Source organism: Leptinotarsa decemlineata, unplaced genomic scaffold, assembly GCF_025532065.1.
Source record: "Leptinotarsa decemlineata unplaced genomic scaffold, Ldec_3_MD MMD2_tig00078422_RagTag_RagTag, whole genome shotgun sequence".
Lineage (NCBI taxonomy): Eukaryota > Metazoa > Arthropoda > Insecta > Coleoptera > Chrysomelidae > Leptinotarsa > Leptinotarsa decemlineata.
In genome coordinates this window covers 586,331-607,012 of record NW_027412747.1, presented here as the reverse complement: position 1 = coordinate 607,012, position 20,682 = coordinate 586,331, and the positions used below count along the sequence as shown (strand labels likewise).

The 20,682-nt window shown below is 34.2% G+C and overlaps 1 protein-coding gene and 1 long non-coding RNA gene across 5 annotated transcripts in view; both read left to right on the top strand.

The window, feature by feature from the left end:
- Window positions 1-20,682, top strand: part of Cpsf73 (Cleavage and polyadenylation specificity factor 73) — a 174,168-nt gene that overhangs the window by 90,285 nt on the left and 63,201 nt on the right. For 2 of the 3 annotated variants that reach the window (XM_074186073.1, XM_074186074.1), the window contains exons 7-8: window positions 2,730-2,880; window positions 14,100-14,275. In XM_074186073.1, coding sequence (XP_074042174.1) covers window positions 2,730-2,880; window positions 14,100-14,275 — 327 coding nt within the window. The remainder of the gene's footprint in view (window positions 1-2,729; window positions 2,881-14,099; window positions 14,276-20,682) is intronic. The other variant, XM_074186075.1, reaches the window with a different exon arrangement.
- LOC141487237 (uncharacterized) lies at window positions 2,896-13,436 on the top strand. Of its 2 annotated transcripts, XR_012468282.1 has the most exons (3): window positions 2,896-10,613; window positions 10,663-12,838; window positions 12,903-13,436. It is a non-coding gene; the product is annotated as an uncharacterized lncRNA (long non-coding RNA). The 2 variants fall into 2 exon arrangements; XR_012468281.1 differs by having other exon boundaries at window positions 2,896-12,838.

The window sequence follows — 20,682 nt, the reverse complement described above, 5'->3', positions numbered from 1 at the left end:
TGTTTTTGCCACTGCGTGAATTTGTTTTGGGTGGTGGTGTGAATTTGCGTTTAGGTACCTATTCGTGTGTGTTGGCTTTCGATATACCGTGTGACCTAATGTACCGTCCGGCTTTTTTATAATCAGTACATCGAGAAATGCGAGCTGGTTGCCTTCTTCAACTCCTTTCGTAAATTTAATGCGTGGATGGATTTCATTCGAGTGATTAAAAAACCTGGAAAGTTCCTGGTGTCCATGAGACCAAATCACGAAGATGTCATCGACATACCTCAGCCAGAGTTTAGGTTTCAAGTGTGACGTTGATATTGCTTCGGTTTCGATTTCTTCCATAAAGAGATTGGCAACAAGGGGTGATAGTGGCGAGCCCATTGGTTCCCCTTTCAATTTGTCTGTATCGTTGGTGGTTATAGATGAAGTAAGTGTTTTTGATGCAATGTTCCGCCAAGGTGATGATGTGCTCTTCCGATTTGTATTTCTTTTTGATTATTTCTAGTGCCTCTCCGGTGGTCACCTGGGTAAATAACGAGGTTACATCAAAGCTGACAAGGATGTCGTCCGGACTAACGGTTTGTGTTTTCAATATGTCTATGAGGAATAGAATAGACGACAATGAGACGCAAGAGTCAATTAGACAGGACATTGCACACGTACTCAAAAATGCAAAACCGCCGACCAGAAATATACCCCATAATGAATACCAATCACTGAAAAATCTACGAGAGAATGAGGATATCATCATCCTACCAGCAGACAAAGGCAATGCAACAGTAGTGTTAAACATCATAGATTATGAATCCGAAATGATTGAACTTCTAGAGGATCCAGTCTACAAGAAAATAGTTAGAGATCCAACTACCTATCTAGAGAAAACCACGAAAACTGCCATCAATAATTCTCCTATCGACGACGAAATCAAAAGACATCTGATTCCAAGAGAGAAATCATCCAAGTGCCCGAAACTTTATGGACTCCCCAAAGTCCACAAGGAAGGGGCACCACTCAGACCAATCGTGAGCTCGGTAGGTTCACCAGTGCATCAATTAGCGAAACACGTTGTTCATGTACTTCAACCACATGCGAAAAAGGTCGATTCATATGTGCGCAATGCCGACCACCTCATAGACATATTGAAAACACAAACCGTTAGTCCGGACGACATCCTTGTCAGCTTTGATGTAACCTCGTTATTTATCCAGGTACCCACCGGAGAGGCACTAGAAATAATCAAAAAGAAATACAAACCGGAAGAGCATATCATCACCTTGGCGGAACATTGTATCAAAAACACTTACTTCATCTATAACGACCAACGATACAGACAAATTGAAGGGACACCAATGGGCTCGCCACTATCACCCGTTGTTGCCAATCTCTTTATGAAAGAAATCGAAACCGAAGCAATAGCAACGTCACACTTGAAACCTAAACTCTGGCTGAGGTATGTCGATGACATCTTCGTGATTTGGTCTCATGGACACCAGGAACTTTCTAGGTTTTTTAATCACTTGAGTGAAATCCATCCACGCATTAAATTTACGCAAGAAGTTGAAGAAGGCAACCAGCTCGCATTTCTTGATGTACTGATTATAAGAAAGCCGGACGGTACATTAGGTCACACGGTATATCCAAAGCCAACACACACGAATAGGTACCTAAATGCAAATTCACACCACCACCCAAAACAAATTCACCCGGTGGCAAAAACACTCATTACACGTTCGAGGAGGCTGGCAGACAACGATCACAGACAACAAGAGTTGAACACCATCGAAATAACTCTACAAATGAATAACTACTCAGAAAGAAGTATAAAAGCGGCTGTCAAGACCACATGGAAACAACAAAAAACTCGAGATACACCCGTAATAACAACCACACTACCATATATTGCAGAAACAACAGATAAAATCAGCAGAATTCTTCTCCGACACAACATATCAACTTCGTTTGTACTAGAACGGACAATAAGGTCCATGCTTCGTAATCCCAAGGATCAGATACCCCTGGAATCACAAGGAATATATGAAGTACCATGCCATGATTGTGACAGGACTTATATCGGCCACACCAACAGACGAATCAACATATGCAAAGATGAACACAAACTAGCAATGAAGGGAAAAGTCACCACGTCTTCTCTTTTCCAACACGTACTGCAGACAGGACATAACATCAATTTCGATAACACAAAAATACTAGCAAGCAACGAAAATTTTTACTCGCGAACAATCAGAGAGGCTATCAAAATTGAAAAATGACGTAATAATATGAACAAGAGGGATGATGTGCAAAGATTGCCATCAACATGGAGATCCGTTTTATCGCTTCTCACAAGCAATCAGACCGCTCAACCCCAGAAGCAAAACAACTTGTAGTCGAGCAAACACAGGTAGTGGCAGCAACGCAGGTAAAGGGAAACATCCATCCCTATAAATTGAGACACAGAGTTCGAACTAATCATTCTACTTGAAAAAACCAGACATCACCAGAAGATGGCAAATGAGACTTTGCCGAAACGTTGTGAAAATAATCCTTATGGGGATAAAATACACAGAACACGGATATATATATATATATATATATATATATATATATATATATATATATATATATATATATATATATATATATATATATATATATATATATATATATATATATATATTAGAAAGGTTAATCGAAGACCTACCAAGCTGTGGTGCTGGATTATCCCATATATTTTATTTCAGGAATCAACTTATGGCACACATATTCATGAAAAACGAGAGGATCGTGAGAGCAGATTTACAAGTTTAGTCCATGACATTGTCAATAGAGGTGGAAGATGCCTTATTCCTGTTTTTGCTCTTGGGAGAGCTCAAGAGCTCCTTCTTATATTAGGTAATATATGTTTTGTTTCTTAATTATAAAGATATTCATCAGAGAACGTGCAAAATTAAAGATTTGTTTGTGAGAAAATGTCCTTGAGTGTAGAATGAAAAATCATACTCATTCCGTATAAAAAATATGGAAAAGAATAGCAGATATTCAGTTAATATGAACTTGAGGTTGATAACATGAGTGTATATCGACTACTGAAGATTGATTGAACAACAGTAAAGTTTTGCGACCTTCTTTGGATATCTTCACCTTCCACAATCTGAAAATTTTAAAAATTGTAATAGAGAACATTATACACGTCTAGAAAGAGCAAACTTTTCAGTTTATTCCGATGAGTTACTGCGAAAATTCAAAGTGAAAAATACTTTGAATTTACGCATTTTACTACTACTCGTCAGAACTGTAACAATTAAGATGGCATCATCAAGTGATCTAGAGGTTTGGGCTACAATGAGTAATGGTTTTTTATAAATTTTCGGAAATGAGAACTAAGACCCCAACATTGTCGTAATTCTTGAAGATTTTTGGGAATAGGAAATTCTGAATCAGCCGTTATTTTGTGCTGGCTTGGACGTATTCTATTACCATCTATTTCGTATCCCAAGTAATTGATACTGAATTTCACTAGTTCGGACTTGAAACAAATAATTGATACTTTTTTCAAAAAAATACATTCTTATATGTTCAGTTTCGAATTGATTTTTTTTAATATTTTGAATGCAGTTTCTAGTAGATGGAGACTTTCTTCGATTGTTATTGAAGAAATGAGAATATCGTTTAAATATATAGTAATATTTTCGCGACGCAGTTCGGAAAACAAATTAAAAATCTTTGAAATGTCGCTGGAGCGGTCGAAAGCCCAATGGGCATTCGAATTGTCCGTCCTGCGTTACGAAAGCTGTTTATCTATTGATCTATAAGCAACAGGTATTTGGGTAAAGCCTTGGGTCATATCAAGACTACAAAAATACAAAAAAAAAGAATGCAATCGCTAGATTGAACGATTTTCGTTTTTTGATTCCTTGCCACCCCTCTCACTTATTTTCACCGCCTTTCATCTATTATAGCATTATTGGAACTTTTGTTTAAACCACTTTTAAGCTTGTCCAGTCGTTTTCTACCACATTTCATCAAGGTCGCATTCTTTGCAATTCCGGTTGAGCCCCCAAAATGTAGGTTTGTTATCATTGTCTAGGGAGTATGTTAATTAGGCCCTAGATGCAACAAGAATAAAAAACGTATATTAACGATAGAAAAACAATAACTGGTTAAAACACTGGCACAATTAGAACATAGATATACGGCACATAAGAATATCAATCAGTTATTATTACAAATTGAATGCAGCACTGAACAAAAAGGTAAAAGGAAAATATCGACTCGGCTGTCGATTCGTCATTAACGTCTTAATGTTTTGTTCAGTGACTCTTACGACTGACTGCCCTTGTACCTGCATTTGCCTGAGTCGTGATCATTGCATAAAATTCACGAACCCTTTTTCTGAGGAACAGGACCATCCGTTTGCCCAGAAATTAAACATTACTTTAGGGTTTAGTGACACTGTTGCCAAGAGTAATTTAATGCATTTAAACTAAGAAATAAACATGAATTAAAAAAGAAAACGCTATCCTACAGTAATAGGTGCAGTGTTTTTTGAAAACGAACTAAACGGTGGAGAATTTTATAATTTTTTGACAACGAAATTCTTGGATTTCATGGAAGGACTAAGCATTGAAGAACGCATTCACAATGTGATTGCTGTGCGGCAATATCTTGATGAAAAATTTCAGGGAAGATGAATTGGAAGGAACTGCCCTTTTAATTGTTGCCCCCCTCGATCACCAGACCTGACTCCAGTAGATATTTTCCTGTGGGGATATTCGAAAGAAAATGTTTATAGAAATAGACCACGTAATTTGAAAGAATTGAAGAGGAGAATAAGCCACAAGTATGGTGAAATAACACCAAGTCAATTGAGGAAGACCCGCCAAAATTTCTGACGGCGTTATGAAAAATGTATAGAGCTTAAAGGAGGATATATTGAAAACTCCAATACATGAAAAAACAATTTCATTTATCATTTAATTCATTTCTGTTGGTAATTTTTCTAAAATTAAAAACACGTTTTCAAATTTTGATTTATTGATTTTAATTAAACTAGAGACAACTCCATGAAACAATTACAACCTATGTAACTTAGTAGCTGAGTTTAAGAAGTATTATTTCATTGAATGGTTACTTCAACTTTTCACGTGAAGTCCATAGACTTTCATACGGGGTCAGTCAAAAAATCATGGATTTGGAAATTTGTCATCATATAACTAACACCCTGGATGAGATATTGGGCTGAAACGTTTAATCTAGATGTCCCGAAATATGCCCAAATCTAATGAGGGTATCCACTTTTCCGATAAAAAATGCCTAGTGGTCCTTCTCGAAATTTCGATCCATTTTGCAGGTCATAATGAGCCTTGAAAATGAGAATAATTCATATCTGTCAACATCGTCGAGTACCATAATTTGAAATTGTCATTTTTCAAAATCGGTTCATAGGTTCCGGAATAACGGGGTGATGCGGTTTGAAATCGTACACACATTGTATAATAGATGTAATTAAAATGTACATGAAAAAATGTCAATGTGGCCACCATATAGAAAAGTAAACACAAGTAAATTTACTCCAGGTGGGCGTCTTTGATGTATCGGGTCGAGGTTTTATTTTTTGCTGGCATGTGGTGGGGCAGGAGGAACATTTGTTTTCAAATTTCTATTGGCAAATTTCAAAATATAATAAATTCTTACCCTTGTGGTTCCAAACAGTGCATCATAAGTACTTGTGAGAAGAGAAAATGAATAATCCAAAGGAAAATTCATTGAATAAAACTGGCCGAAACGTGATGAAAATCCATATTAAAACTGATAAATACAGTTTATTGTATGATTTTTACTATAGAGGGTTTTACAAAAACCGCGACACGTGTTTCGCTATACAATAGCTTTCTCAAGCATAAACTAAAAGTTACTTTCAAATTACAACCGTTTTATACTCTAACATGAAACGGTCACATATGAATTCATTAACTATATCAATAAATTTTTCGAAAGTACCGTAAATATACCTAACTATTTTTACCTGGAAATGAACAGAAACGAATTATTCAATTCAGTTTGATGGTTTATAAGATATTGGGAGTTTTTGAATTTGTTTATAAACAAGGTGAGATTATACAATTTAGGTCAAAAACTTATTCTAATCTATTCAAAAGGTTTTTCAGAATGAGGAGTTTTTGTTTTTTTTTAACATTTGTTTTCAAATTTCTATTGGTTAATTTCAAAGCATAATAAATTCTTACCCTTGTGAAAAGAGAAAATAAATAATCCTGAAGAAAATTATCACAAGGGTGACAAATGTTGATTTTTGAAAACATTGTTTTTAGCTGGTTGCCTATGCAGTCAGTGGCACATAAATTATGAAAATGATAAGGAAATTCTGTCTCTAGATGAATGATGATACTTTGTAAAAATGAATCTGCAGGCATTTGTTTCATTCAATTTTGATGTTCCGAAAAAAGGTTTATTGAAATGTTTGACATCGTCGAATCGATTTGAATTCAAAATATCAAATACTTTATCCATTTTTTCAATGAATGTAGCCGTCCCTTTTTCTGCTGATGGTATCTGATTGAAACTGGCATAACTGTTCATCGCTGTAGCTACCGAATGACTGAAAATTTGACTGGCTAATTTAACTTTCATCCTTTGAAAATTAGTTGAACATAAATGAGAATCAATAAGTTTGGGTGCTAGTCTATATTGCTTTTCCTTATCCAAGTTGTAAAGGTGTCCAAGATGATTTTTGTTCGTTGTAAATTCATCAATTTCATAAAGTCATCGAAAAAATGATTTTTGCTACATTTCAGCACATGAGGAGTATCAAAAAAGTAAAATATTTTTCTCTCATCAACTGAGAAATATGACTGCTCTACGGTCATTTTGACATCTTTTCTGGCAAGTGGCAAGTGTATGAAAATTAAAACCTCAATCTGAAATGATACCCCTTACTCTTAATCCAATTTTTGATAATTGCCTAACAGCTTCAGTCACAATACTTTTTACATCCAGTATTGATTTGGATGAATTGGTAAAAAAGTATGCAACAGTAGGCTATTTGAATGTACATTTGACATTTTGGTTTTGCAGAGATTTCAGTGGAAGTAATATTTTTCCTACAGATACAAATTAGCCAAATCAAAAAATGTGGTTCAACAATTATTTTCCTTTGTGGATTTCCAGTGGAACTCGATTGTTTTATCATTTTATTATCTTTAGTTGTGAGGCATATACTATTCGTATATTTCATCAAATTAATTTCATAAAAAAAGTCTGCATATATATGGTATATAACAAATTATTTTATGAATTTTCGCCATATGTTCATTTCTTCAATCTTACATAATGAGTACTAGAAAAATATACATTTTTTCGTCAATTGGAAATCGAAAAAAATTAATGCCGACATTACCCTGCAAATTACAGCAACTCACAGTTCGACACTTATTTATTTTCAAACTAGACACGAATTTTTCACAAATACAAAACCACCACTTACAACGACTCACTCTGTAATAATATTCCACCATCATTTCAAAATCAATTAATGAATTAATTTTTTGATGTTCCTGATAATAAAAATAAGAAAAACACTCGTGCGCTACTCACTATCAGCTGATTTTGAAATACTATTTTGTCAGTCTTTATAAAATTTATTCATCAAGCAGGTGTCATAAGAATGAAATTAAAATTAATTGATAATCAATATCAAAATATACTCTATGAAAATTGTGTAAATTTGAATCTACCCAGATAGTTGATTTTACATTTACTTAACCCTTGAGACAAACTAAATATACGCGAGCTTAATGCACAGATAATTCCACATTTTAATTATAAAAATATAATTAATTTACTGATGAATTGGTAGTGTGTCATAGTGATATTTTGGTTTCTTTGCAGGAGGCTATTCACTTTCACTTTCTGAATTGTAACTGTGTAATAATTTAAAAAAATTCTTTATTTTGTAAAACACAAGTTATTTATACTGTAGTAAACACAACTGTATACACACCTCAAGCTCAGTGTGGCGAGAGAGACAGCGTAACGCCGATCCAGTGGAAAAAGCATCGCACAGTCGCAGTTGCAATATATTACTAAAGATCCTTCAATTATTAATAATAATGATAAATGATTCAATATAAATTCCACCATCATTGGAAAATGTATTAATGAATTGATTTTTTTGATGTTCCTGATAATAACAAATAAGAAAAACACTCGTGCGTTACTCGTTATCAGCTGATTTTGAAATTCAATTTTGTCAGTCTTTATGAAATTTATTTTTTAAGCAGGTGTTATAGTGCATTATTTCTCATTAGAATGAAATTAAAATTAAATGACAATTAATTATATTATATGAAACTTGTGTAAATTTTAATCTACCAAGAGAGTAGATTTTACATTTACTGACCCTTGAGGCAGACGCGGGATCAGTGCACAGATGAATTCACATTTTAATTTCAAAATATAAAAATATAATTAACTTACTGACTGACTTGATAGTGAAATTTTGCTTTCTTTAAAGGAGGCTGCTCACTTTCACTTTCTAGATCATCACTGTCAGACATATTTTATTTGAATATTTTTAAAATTTATTTATTTAGTAGAACACAGGTTATGTATACTGAACACGACTGTATACACTATAGCAGTGTTTCTCAAAGTGTGCGCCGCGGCGCCCTGGGACGCCTTCAAAAAACATAAGAGGGCCATGAATTCGAAAAGTTTGAGAAACACTGCACTATAGGTATCCAAGCTCAGTGTGGCGAGAGAGGTAGCGTAACATCGAACCAGTGGAAAGAGAATCGCGCAATCTTTTGTATGGCGACCCGTCGCCACGACAGCAATCAGTTTTACGTGGGGGCTATAGATGTTTCACAAAAAAAATAGCGGTCTTATTCAATAACGATTTTTACAATTATAATATTATGAAGTTCCTAAGATTTGCTTATTTTGGAAACCAATAATAAAAATTGAAAAGGCAAAAAAATTCTGTGAACACATAAAACACAACAGCCAATTCAATTTTGAAAACTTGTTATATAAGACTTTGGTGAAAAATCAATCGATGCCGATATATCGGATACGTCTGACCAAGGCATTCGATACCATTTCACACTTTTTGTTGCTAGAAATTGAAAAACTATGGTGTTCTAGGTCAAGGCGTGTACCTAGGTACTGGATTTTTTTTGTCACAAAGTTGGAAAAATCGACGGTAACCAAAATGTTTTCAGCGAATGAAGAATTAATCCCAGTACAAAAGTTTCTTTTCGAAACGATTGCGACTCAAATTGAAAAGGAAATATTCTTAAAGAGAGATTAGTGTTTTTTGTAAGAAAGCTTTTTGGCTACTTCTCCATCTTAAAACAACAAATGTGGAAATCTTCCAAAGAAAGAAAGAAAAAAGTATAATAAAAAGTATATATGTATGTATATAGATCATACACAGAAGTTTTGTTCAGATACCAACCGGAAGAAGAAGCCCTCCTGAAACAATTACTTTCACATAAACATTGTCTTAACTTTATGTCATAAAGTCACAATGTAATAAAAGAAGTGAGTGCTTTGTCTTGTAATGCTATCCAAAATGGTGCTGATGAGATTGAAAGACAAGTGTCTCGAACATGTACATTGAGGATGATAGTTTTTCGTATGAGTGACTTTTTATATTAACACTCTTTCATATATTACGTTGTGTAGCCTTCGTATTTCAATTCCATAACGAATGTTTGGAGTACAGACTGATTAGGAAAAAGTTATTTTAGTGTAACTCAATCTTCATTTGTGTATTTGTCGATTTTTTTTGAGTGATAACTTCTTACTGTAGGGTAAACCGTATAACGTTAAAAATGACTTTTCAAAATAACAAGTAAACATTCTGAATGATACCTGAAAGTGTGTAACAATTTGAAACTTCAAATAAAAAAAAAATCTTATGCAGCATTCATAACATTATATATTGAGATGAGTTGTGCATTTCTGTTTTCTGTCAAGTTTTTAGCATAACAAACATCCTCAATTATGTGTCTTGAATATAATTCATCAGGAACATTATAATTGTCTTTGCATAATTCCTAAGCTTCGAATTCCACTTTACATTTCATTTATAAACATTGTTGAAGGTTATATGCCTTTATTTACCTTTTGATGTCAGATGAATCGAAGTTAGATTTCGTCCAACAGAATGTTACCATTATACCCAGGTACGCTTTGTTGTTACTAACATCTAATCTCATGACGCTTTGTTATGATAAATAATTAGAGGATAATATATTTCCTAAGAAGAGTATTATTGAGATATTTTCCTTATATAAATTCTTCATTACATGTCACAATTAGTCATTTCAAACGTAATTACCATCAGTTGGATAGGATAGACACAATTCAACAGGTGGCTGCCCTGACTGTCTTATGACAGGCCATGACCTTCATTCGATTTCCGAGATGCGCTAAAAGCAAATTTCGATTTCAATTGTTTTTTCTTAATGGTAAATTAATAAGTCTGGTCAGACAGGAAAAAGGTTTTTTTACGAGGTGAGAATTCACGAGGAAGGCTGTGTGGCAATTCCTGATTTGATTTCTGAATAATATCTACATAAAAGGCCTTTCCTTTTTGGAAGGTAAGTTTTGGCGATTGATATTTCACTTTTCTAACAGTTACACTTGCAGATCGGTTGGCTTTTTTAGAGATAATTTAAGGTTTAAGATACCTAAATTTTTTTCCTGATTTGTGAGGAGGGTACGCCATTTACCATTTTGTTAGGCCCATGAGGTGTAGATGGAATTTTGGTTTGCTATCAATGTAGATGGGATTTTGGTTTACTATCAATGTAGATGGGATTTTGATTTACTATCAATGTAGATGGTTACAATTAGAGACCTGTTACTCAGTATTCCTGCTGGTTCATTGTCAGCCCAGTCAAGAGGATTCAAGGATTCCCAATAAAGCAACAAGCTTTAACATCAGGACTTATAATTCTGGACGTTAGCCCTGGAGAAAAAGTTAGATCTATCCTATAATTATAACTCCAGGATCCAAAGAATTATTTATATTAAGAGAAGATAATACTTACCACTCAACATTTAAATTTTAAATATATAATCATCAGCAATATGATATTGAAAGAAATTAACATGTGAACAACTCATGTATTGGCCAATATAAGGGGGATGTAAAATAACTTAAGAAGTTTTCAAATGAAAAGTACAAATCAATAGAAGGTAAATCATTGAAATATCCCTTAAGGGAAGTAGTGGTATTGTACATACATTTTTATTGTTGATACCTCATTATATAACCGTACAGTTCAACAGGTCTTTCAATCATTTTTGTTATTTCTCTGTTTTTGTCTGTAAATAGAGTGGCGCCCTGTCGAAGAGCACCCACATTTAATGAACCCATGACTCGCTCCCTAACACCAGAGCTGCCGTGCTATAACACTAACATTCAAAACGCACAACAACAAGTTTAATTTAAAAAGGAGTTATAACCGATTCGTTACCTAACGCGCAACGACGCCAGTTCGTCTGGCTACCCTTTCTCTCACGTATACGTCAGCGGAAGGCAAGCTTCTCCTCTCTCGTCGGATAGACGAACCGTGTTTAGTGTGCGTTAGACATATACTGTTGGCAGTATTATAAATACTACCCAGCAAGCACGTAATAAGCTTTTATTATGTGAAACGTGGCTTAAAATCGTTTCTAGGTTTGGCAAACTTTATACTATTTGTTAAAAAGGGGAGTTGAATGGCAATGGAATGATCCGAATAGACCTTTGTAATTAACGGTGGATTCTTCTAATTTTGCAATTGGGGCAGTGAAAAGAAGAAGAGGAATTAGCTATATTTGGCGTGAAACATTTTTTTCAGTATGTGTATGGGAGAAAATTTCTTCTTTACTGTGATCATAAACCATTACTTTTTTATATTTGGAGAAAAAAGAGTTTACCTATTTTCTCTGCAAACCGCCTACAGCGTTGGGCTCACATATTATCAGCTTTTGATTATGAAATTAAATATATTCCATCAAATAAAAATACAGCAGGTAAAAATAGACATGAAAAATAATTATTTTGGTTCATCAATTCAGTATAAGGAGACATTTGATTCTATATCGTACTTTCACTTTCTAGAATAGGAGAATTTTTCATTAAACTTCTCTCAAATTAGATAAGAATCAAAAGTAGAATTTTGAGTAGAGTTATGTTTTATATACGAAATGGGTGACCGAAAATTGTTTCAAAATAACTTCAACCATTTTTTTTTTCAAAATAAAGAATTAACGATAGAACAAGATTGTGTAATGTGGGGCTATCATATAGTAATTCCAAGAAAATTTGCTTAAAATATTTAGACAGAAATTCATCGGGTCAGGTAGGTAAAGTAAAAAACACTAGCAGGATCTTATGTATGGTGACCGTCATCGGACGCAAACATTGAAGAAGTGGCAAGGACTTGTAAAATTTGTTAAAAATTTTCAAATAATTCACCAAGATTATCGCTGAAACCTTGGGATTCGTCCAAATAAGTGTGGATAAAGTTGCACGCAGATTTTTTTGGTCCAATTTTTTACAGTTACTTTTTAGTTTTGGAGGACGCTACATCCAAGTGGATCTTTCAAATAAATAATACGTCTACCAAAACCACCATAGAAATTCTTACTAGTGTTTTCGCAAGGTTTGGGCTACCCAGGAAACTCTGTACCGATAATGCTCAATCACTTTTGTCAGATGAATTCCATTTTTTTTTTACAAGGCATTAAACATATTACAGGGGCTCCATATCACCCTGTCACTAAGGGTTGGCAGAATCAGCAGTTAAAATAATAGAAAAAGCCCTAATTAAAGGTAAAGAAGAAGATAACGAAAGAGGTATCAACCATATCATAAATTGTTTTTTATTTTACTACAGAAATACACCATACACTACTACCGGGGAGACGCCGTCTACATTATTATTGGGATGAAAAATGAGTACCAGACTCGATTTAATGCTACTTTCAGTTGAAAGATAGGTTCATAAAAAACAGGATTATCAAATGAAATATGGTTATAAAATAAATATTATTTTCAATGAACTAGAAAAGGTTTGGGTGCAAGATTTCAGACCAAGGAAGTCCCGGTGGTGTGAAGGAATAATTTAAAAAGAAAATGGCAGAAGAACTTATATTGTAGAGGTAGAGAGGTTTCAATGGAAAAGGCACAAAAATCAACTGAGAGCAAATGAGACCTTTGAAGCTAAATTGAAGGATAAGGCAATTAATATAATACCTCGCTCTACCATCTCAGAAAAAATCGAATAAATTTCCACAACTTGTTACCCGGAAAAGTGTAAAATCTGATAATGATGGGATTTTAAGACGACAGAGTCAGTTCGGCCTCCAGATAAATTGGCATACTGATGTTTTTTGTTGTATATATATGAATATATTTTTTTTAATTCTTAGACGTTCTATTTTAATTGTTAAAAGGGGAAGGTTGGATATCTGATCCTGAATAAAAGCAAAGGTTTTTACTGTACATTTTTTATATGAACTACCGACTACTTCGAGACCGAGCTCAGTTGTTGTTTAGCATTTAACTGGGAAATATATGTGTAGTTGTGAGCCAAAAATGTTTCTTTTCACGCAAAATACATAACAACCATATTAATATACATAAAATTTAAGTAATAACCTAAGCTTTTCTCAAGTTGAACAATTTCAGTATTGAATAGTTCAACTTAGATCAATTTAAATTATCACTTCTGTCTGGCGTCCCGAGACGCACACGTTTTTCATTCGAAATGGCACTTGAAATAAAATATCGTTACTTTTGTAATTAAAACTCACTATTTTTTTCTTGCAGTTTTTATCTGTAGAAAGATTTTGTGTATAAACTACATATCTTTATAAAGAATTTTTATTATATTTTTTTTCATTCTTTTTTTACGAGTAGTAGATAGAGTGCAATAAATATTTTTTCAAATGTAATTATGATATAAAGTTTTTTTTTTTATTGAGTTGAAAACAATGATTAGAAAGCTCCAACGAAATTGTGTACTTCACATAAGATGCTTATTATATATCAAATATTTGAATAACTTTAAAATACTACTTCTTTTTTTTAGATGAATATTGGAGTCAGCATCCGGAACTTCATGATATCCCCATATATTATGCTTCATCACTAGCAAAAAAATGTATGGCTGTGTATCAGACCTACATTAATGCAATGAATGATAAAATTAAAAGGCAAATTGCAATCAATAACCCATTTGTTTTCAAACATATATCAAACTTGAAGGTAAGAAGCAATTTAATACAATAGCAATTTCTTTCTTATTATGGAGGAATTATAAATCTAATTTTCTTAATAATTTGACAGTTTTGTTTAAACAAAATAACTTTTTTTGTGTATGCTTCCATGACGGTTGTGTTTAATTTTCAACTTTCTCTATCTATGTAAGGACTGCATCACAGTCCTTACGTAATATTATGGACAGACTAGATGCCTATGAGAGTGTAGAAATAAGTAAACATAATATCATTATGAATAACGATGGTTGACTAATACCTAAAAGTATCTAAAAGTATACTATACAAGTAGGAGATTTGAGCCGGTTCTAAGCCTCCCCCCGCCACTATGACGTATCAATTGCTTTTTTTTTGTTTAGTGAAGTCAAGGCGATGTGACCTTGAAGTGTCTGGTGCATGGATTGTTCAGATTTTTTTTTCATATGAGATTGTGTGTGTGTGTGCGTGCGTGCGTGCGTGTGTTTGCACAATGCAACACCTTTTTAAAAGGTGTTGCCTTGTAATAAATATCATTTTTATTGATATCGATATCCACATCCTCTATATTACAAATACAACACATAGATTTTCGAGGTATAGGACCATCATTAACATCTGAATCTAAATTTTCATCGGGGTGGTGTTCATAACAATATCTATGTTTCATTATATCGATGTCATCTTGTAGATGTTTAGGTAACTTTTCCCAAACATATAATCTCATGTGCAACACATGCAAGTATCACTTCCTTGGGCATATTTGCAAGCATCACTTTATCCATTTTTTTCAAGGTACCATATTTTGAAAACATTCTAAGTGAAAACCCCATTCCCTTGATAGCCGATCCAGTTTTGGTGTTGTATCCATTTTTTATTTGAAAAATTATTCAGAGAGAAACTGTAAGCACAAGTGACCACAGAGAACTTGTATTAAATTTCTGTTGACGATCATAGTTATATTTGAATTTCACTAGTTCGGACTTCCATTGTCTACTATATAAAATGACCGTTTTGGCGGGAGTTGGCCATTTTTCGCTTGATGGTGGGTTTCCATATGTTGCGTATTTCTACGCTGGCTTGGCTGAATACGTTGTTGGACAACATGTATGCGGCTTCCTTGAATTTTCTCCTAAACCAATGTTCCTCTCTGTGCAAGATCTCAGCTTGGGACCACTCGATGTTGTGTTGATGGGTCCAAACATGGTCTGCTATTCCTGATTTGCTGGTTTCCCCTCGCTGTGTGTGTTTCTTGTGCTCGGCAATGCGAACATTCAATGGCCTCTTAGTTTCACCAATATAGGATTTTCCGCACTCACAGGGTATCCGGTAAATGCAATTCTTGGAATCGCAGTCCGCGTTTGGTGGCCTGGTTTTCGTGAGGCTGCTACGGATAGTGTTACCGGATCTGAAGCAGGCTCTGATGTTTTACTTGGAATCAATTCTTCTTATCCTCTCCGATAATCCTCTGATGTAGGGAAGTGCAAGCACTATTTGTGACGGCTTCTCTTCCTTGCGAGGCTCCTGCTGTCTTTTAGCCAAAGTCTTTTCTACCATCGCTTTGGAGTAGCCATTCCGTTGAAGATCATTTTTGATGAAGTCTAGTTCCTTCTTGAGACCTTCCTTCGTATTACAAAGCCCAAAAGCAGTCTTTTAGTCAATTGATGGTGGTTGGATTCGTGGTGCAGATACTGTCCCGTATGAGTGGGTTTTCGGTATACAGATGTTTCCCACTTAGTGTCGGTCCTCTTCACCAAAACGTCTAAGAATGGCAATTCGTTGTGGATTTCCTTCTCCATTGTGAAATTGATGGAAGGTCTCACGCTGTTGATGTGTTTCAGGAAGACGTCTAGTTCAGTATTCCCATGGTTCCATATTATGAAGGTGTCGTCAACATATCTCAACCAGACTCGAGGTTTCTTGTGGGCTTCTTCAATGGCCAGAGTTTCAAACCACTCCATATATATGTTGGCTATGACTGGTGAAAGTGGCGATCCCATTGGCAGTCCCTCATCTTGTGTAAAGAATTCGTCCTTCAGTTGGAAATAACAGTTTCGTACACAGCATTCTAGTAATTCCATGATTACTTCTATAGGTAGACTCGTTCTCTCTTTCAGGATCCCGTCTTCGGATAGCTTTTTTTGTATGATTTGGAGTGCTTTTTCGACCGGAACGTTGGTGTAAAAGCTTTCCACGTCGAAACTAATTAGTTGATCTTCCTGTGTGACCTCAATTGACCCTAGTAGTTCGACAAAATGCTTTGAATTCTTCACAAAAGACGATGTTTTTCCTTGTAATGGTTGTATTAAGGGAAGTAAAAATCTAGACAAGTTTTGAGTAGCCGAATCTCTGGAGCTGATGATCGGTCTAAGCGGAACGTCCCTCTTGTGGATTTTGGGTAGTCCATACAAGTGAGGGGGCTTACTGTGGTGCGGTGTTAGCGATGATCTTTCCTTTTCCGAAAAATCTGAAAAAACAGCTCCCAAGCGATCAAGGGAAATAATTTTTTAATAGAAGCTTCTCATCTCTCATGCGAGAATATAATATCAATCATTATTCAACATTTAGCACAAAGAAGTGTGTGTGTGTGGTTTAAAATTTGTTGGCTTTGGGAGAACCAATTAGCCAGACTATTTTAATCAAATATCAAATCAAATTTGGAAAGTAACATTGAGTAGTAGCTCAAACATAGATTTTTTCTCGTTTTTTGCTTTTTTAATTTTCATTTCTGTTTGTTTTTGTATTTTTTTTATTCTTTTCTTTTTGTTTTTGCATTTTGTTTTTTTTTGTATTTTTTCTTTTCAAATAAGTTTTTTCTTGATTTGTTTTATATTTTTGGTTCCCTTATATTTTTTTTGTTAACTTTTTTTTTAATTTTATATAGATTTTTTTTTCATTGCGTTTGTACATAATATGATTCAATTTCTGTTTACATTTGAATATATTGTTAGTAGTACTATAACTATATTCATACTTTGATTTTGCATCTTATTAGATGATTGTATAATAATTTGTACATATTTCTGTTGTTTGAAGTTAACATACAATTTAAGTTTATTGGAAAAAATATATTATGAAATTTGAATTCAGAGTAAAGGGTATTTATACTGTGGATGTGGTGCGAACACTCCAATATGATGTGATTGAGATCGCCATAACGTCCACATGAGCATAGATTATCTGTTAATCCAATTTTGAATTTGTAAGCTGGACAGAGAGCGTGATTTGATCGTAAACGGTTTATGGTATTTATGTATTTTCTGTCACTCTCTTGTTCAAACCATCTCTTTCCAATAATCTTTGGGAAGAGCTGTTTGAAGTTTTTGCCTGTCCGAGATTCATTTAATTGATTTTGCCAAATTTCATTCAAATCTTTTTTGTAAATTCGATTCAAATCGGTATGTGGAATAAAGGTGTGAATGGACTCTTCTCCTGTTTCAGTGGCTTGCTTTGCTAATCTATCTACTACCTCATTTCCTTTTATTCCGGAATGTCCTTTTATCCAAATTATAGATATCTTCCTATTTTGTAAGATAATTGATTTATTGGCTCTGGCGATTTCTATTTCCAATTCAGAAAATAGATTAGGATTTCGGAAATTTTTCAGTCAATCCACGACACTCTTGCTATCAGTGAAAATTATTGAATGAATGCTGTTTTGTGTCAGAATATATTGCATTGCCAAAAGTATGGCTTTCAATTCTGCAGTGTAGATGGATGCTTCATTGGGAAGTATATACATTTCGAAATATTTGGTATTTCAATGATAGAATGTGAAGCCTGTTTTCTCTGATATTTTTGATCCATCTGTATAGATATAATCTGCATTTGGCCACAGCCTCTTGATTGTTTCTGAAAACTCTCCATCACAACTTATATTATTTCTTTCCAAATAATGTACTTTAAACTCGTGGGATATTATGTCGTAATCTTCTGTATAGTATGGAAGGTTATAGGTTTTGTAGATCGTTTTGTCATAAGAAGACGATCTGGTGAAACTTTCTACCAACAAATTTGTTTTCTTTTTCTGCCAGTATCGATGAGTGAGTGTGAAAATTGTAAGTTGATGAAGATTGGTAATCAAATTTGAAGATTTTGCTTTGATTCTTGTCACAAATTTGTTACTGAGCAGTTGTCTTCTTAAGTCTAATGGAGGTTCCTTAGCTTCGGCTTCCATAACTGATATTGGCGTTGACGGGAGATACCCCAGACATATTCTCAGACATTTAGTTTTTATTACTTCCAATTTCTTCAAGTGAGTATCTGCAGAACTTCCATAAAAAATACTTCCATAGTCTAATATTGAACGTATGAATGCTCTATAAAATATTAGGGCGATATTTGGATCTGCACCCCATTTTGTACCACAAAAGGCTCTAAGGATATTAATACCCTTTTCTGCTTTCTGTCGAATTTGAGTAATATGGTGTTTCCATGTCAGAGATTTATCTAGGATAATGCCCAAGTATTTGACTGACGGTCGAATTGGTAGGACCCAATTCTTTTTCTGGTGAATATGCAAATCTCTGACTTTTTTTCCGCAATCATCAATCCGTTTTTGTCAATCCACTTATTTACATTTTCAATCTCTCTTGCCAAGTTTTCAAGTGACTTTTCAAAAGACAAATTTTGTGTGTATATGCAAATGTCATCTGCATATCTGAGAGTCTGTTTCAATACATTTTTCTAAATCTCTTGTATATAGAATGCTTCCTTGGATGTTTTACGAGGAATAGAAATAGTTTCGCCAATTTTCAAATATAATTGTCTTTCTGAAAACAACATAACCAGAAGGTAACATATATTTTTGGGGATTTTGGTTTCTAACCAATGTTCCAATCTGTTCTTTATTATTCTTTCAAAAGTTTTCAATATACAAGAAGCAAGCGAGATGGGTCGATAAGAATTTTCATCATTTTCAGTTCTTCCTTGTTTATGAATCGGCAAAATCAAGTAGTCTTTCCATTCATGAGGAATAGGTATTTCATTATTCAATATTTGATTAAAAATGTCTAGGATGGATTTTTTGTGTGGTTCTGTCATGTGGAATAGCATAGAATATGAAATATTGTCCTTGCCTGGGGCAGTGTTATGTGTGTGTTTCAAAGCCTTATTCAACTCCCACATTTCAGTGTTTCTCGATAGATGGCTATGTTCATGATTCCGTTGATCTACTTGCGTTGTAAGGAACATCTGATTAACTGAGTCGGGAGCTATTTTATTATGAAATTTGTCTACCAATTCCTCTTCAGGATCTATTAGAGATACGTTACCCATTCTTCTATTCTTAAATCTGTTTACACGTTGCCAGATGTCTCTCATAGGTATTGTTCTATTGAGACCTTCACAATAAGCTTGCCAGCTACTTCTTTTGCTCTGTTTCAAAATTTGTTTCCAAATTGCATCTGCTTTTTTATACTCCAATAGATTCAACTGATTAGGATTGTGTTTGAAGCCAATGTATGCTTCTCTCCTGTTAGTTACTGCTGCATCACATTCCTCATTCCACCATAGTTTTGGATTATGTGGAGAGGTCTTTCTAGAACTTTTATTTTTTGGTATAGACTGCGAAGCGGCGAAATTAATAATTTCTATAAGCCGATGATAATAAGGAGCAGGTTCTATTGAATCAAGCGTATCTCGATATTGGGACCAATTGGCTTTTTTTAAATTCCATATTTTATGAATTTTTTCCTCAGATATATTATGTGAGTTGAGACTCTCGATGATTATTGGAAGATGATCTGAACCATGGGGATCATCAAGTGCCTCCCAACGAAATAAGTTACTTATGTCAGAGGAGCATATCGTCACATCTATGGCAATACATCTTCGACTTGTAGCAAGAGTCTTGGATCCATCATTTAAATAGTTTAAATTACTACTTTCAATAGCATCTAGTAGATTTTTTCCATATGTGTCATCAAATTCATTACCCCATGCCACGTGATGTGCATTAAAATCTCCTGCTATGAAGCAAGGTTTTGGAATATCATCAAAAAATTTAACCCATTCTTGGCTACTAATGTATGTTTGGGGTTTGACGTAAAGTGAAACTAAATGAAGTTTGTTATGGTTGGGTAAAATGTTTGCTGACACAGCTATGGCTGATATATTATTGGAGTTATTTAGATTTATTTCTTTATATTTTATTTTTGTTTTAGTTAATATGGCTACTCCCCTTTACCATCGTTTCTGTCTTTCCGTATACAATTGAATCCCGCGAATTTATAGTATGTTTGTGGTTTGAACCATGTTTCTGAAAGTAAGGCAAATGAAATTTGGTTTTGAGCAAGAAGATATTCTAAATTTCCTTTATTTGCAATCGCAGAACGACAATTCCATAGGCAAATTTTGATATGATTCATTGGAGCTGCGAATTTGATGACACATTTACATTTAACTGCTTACTGATTATAT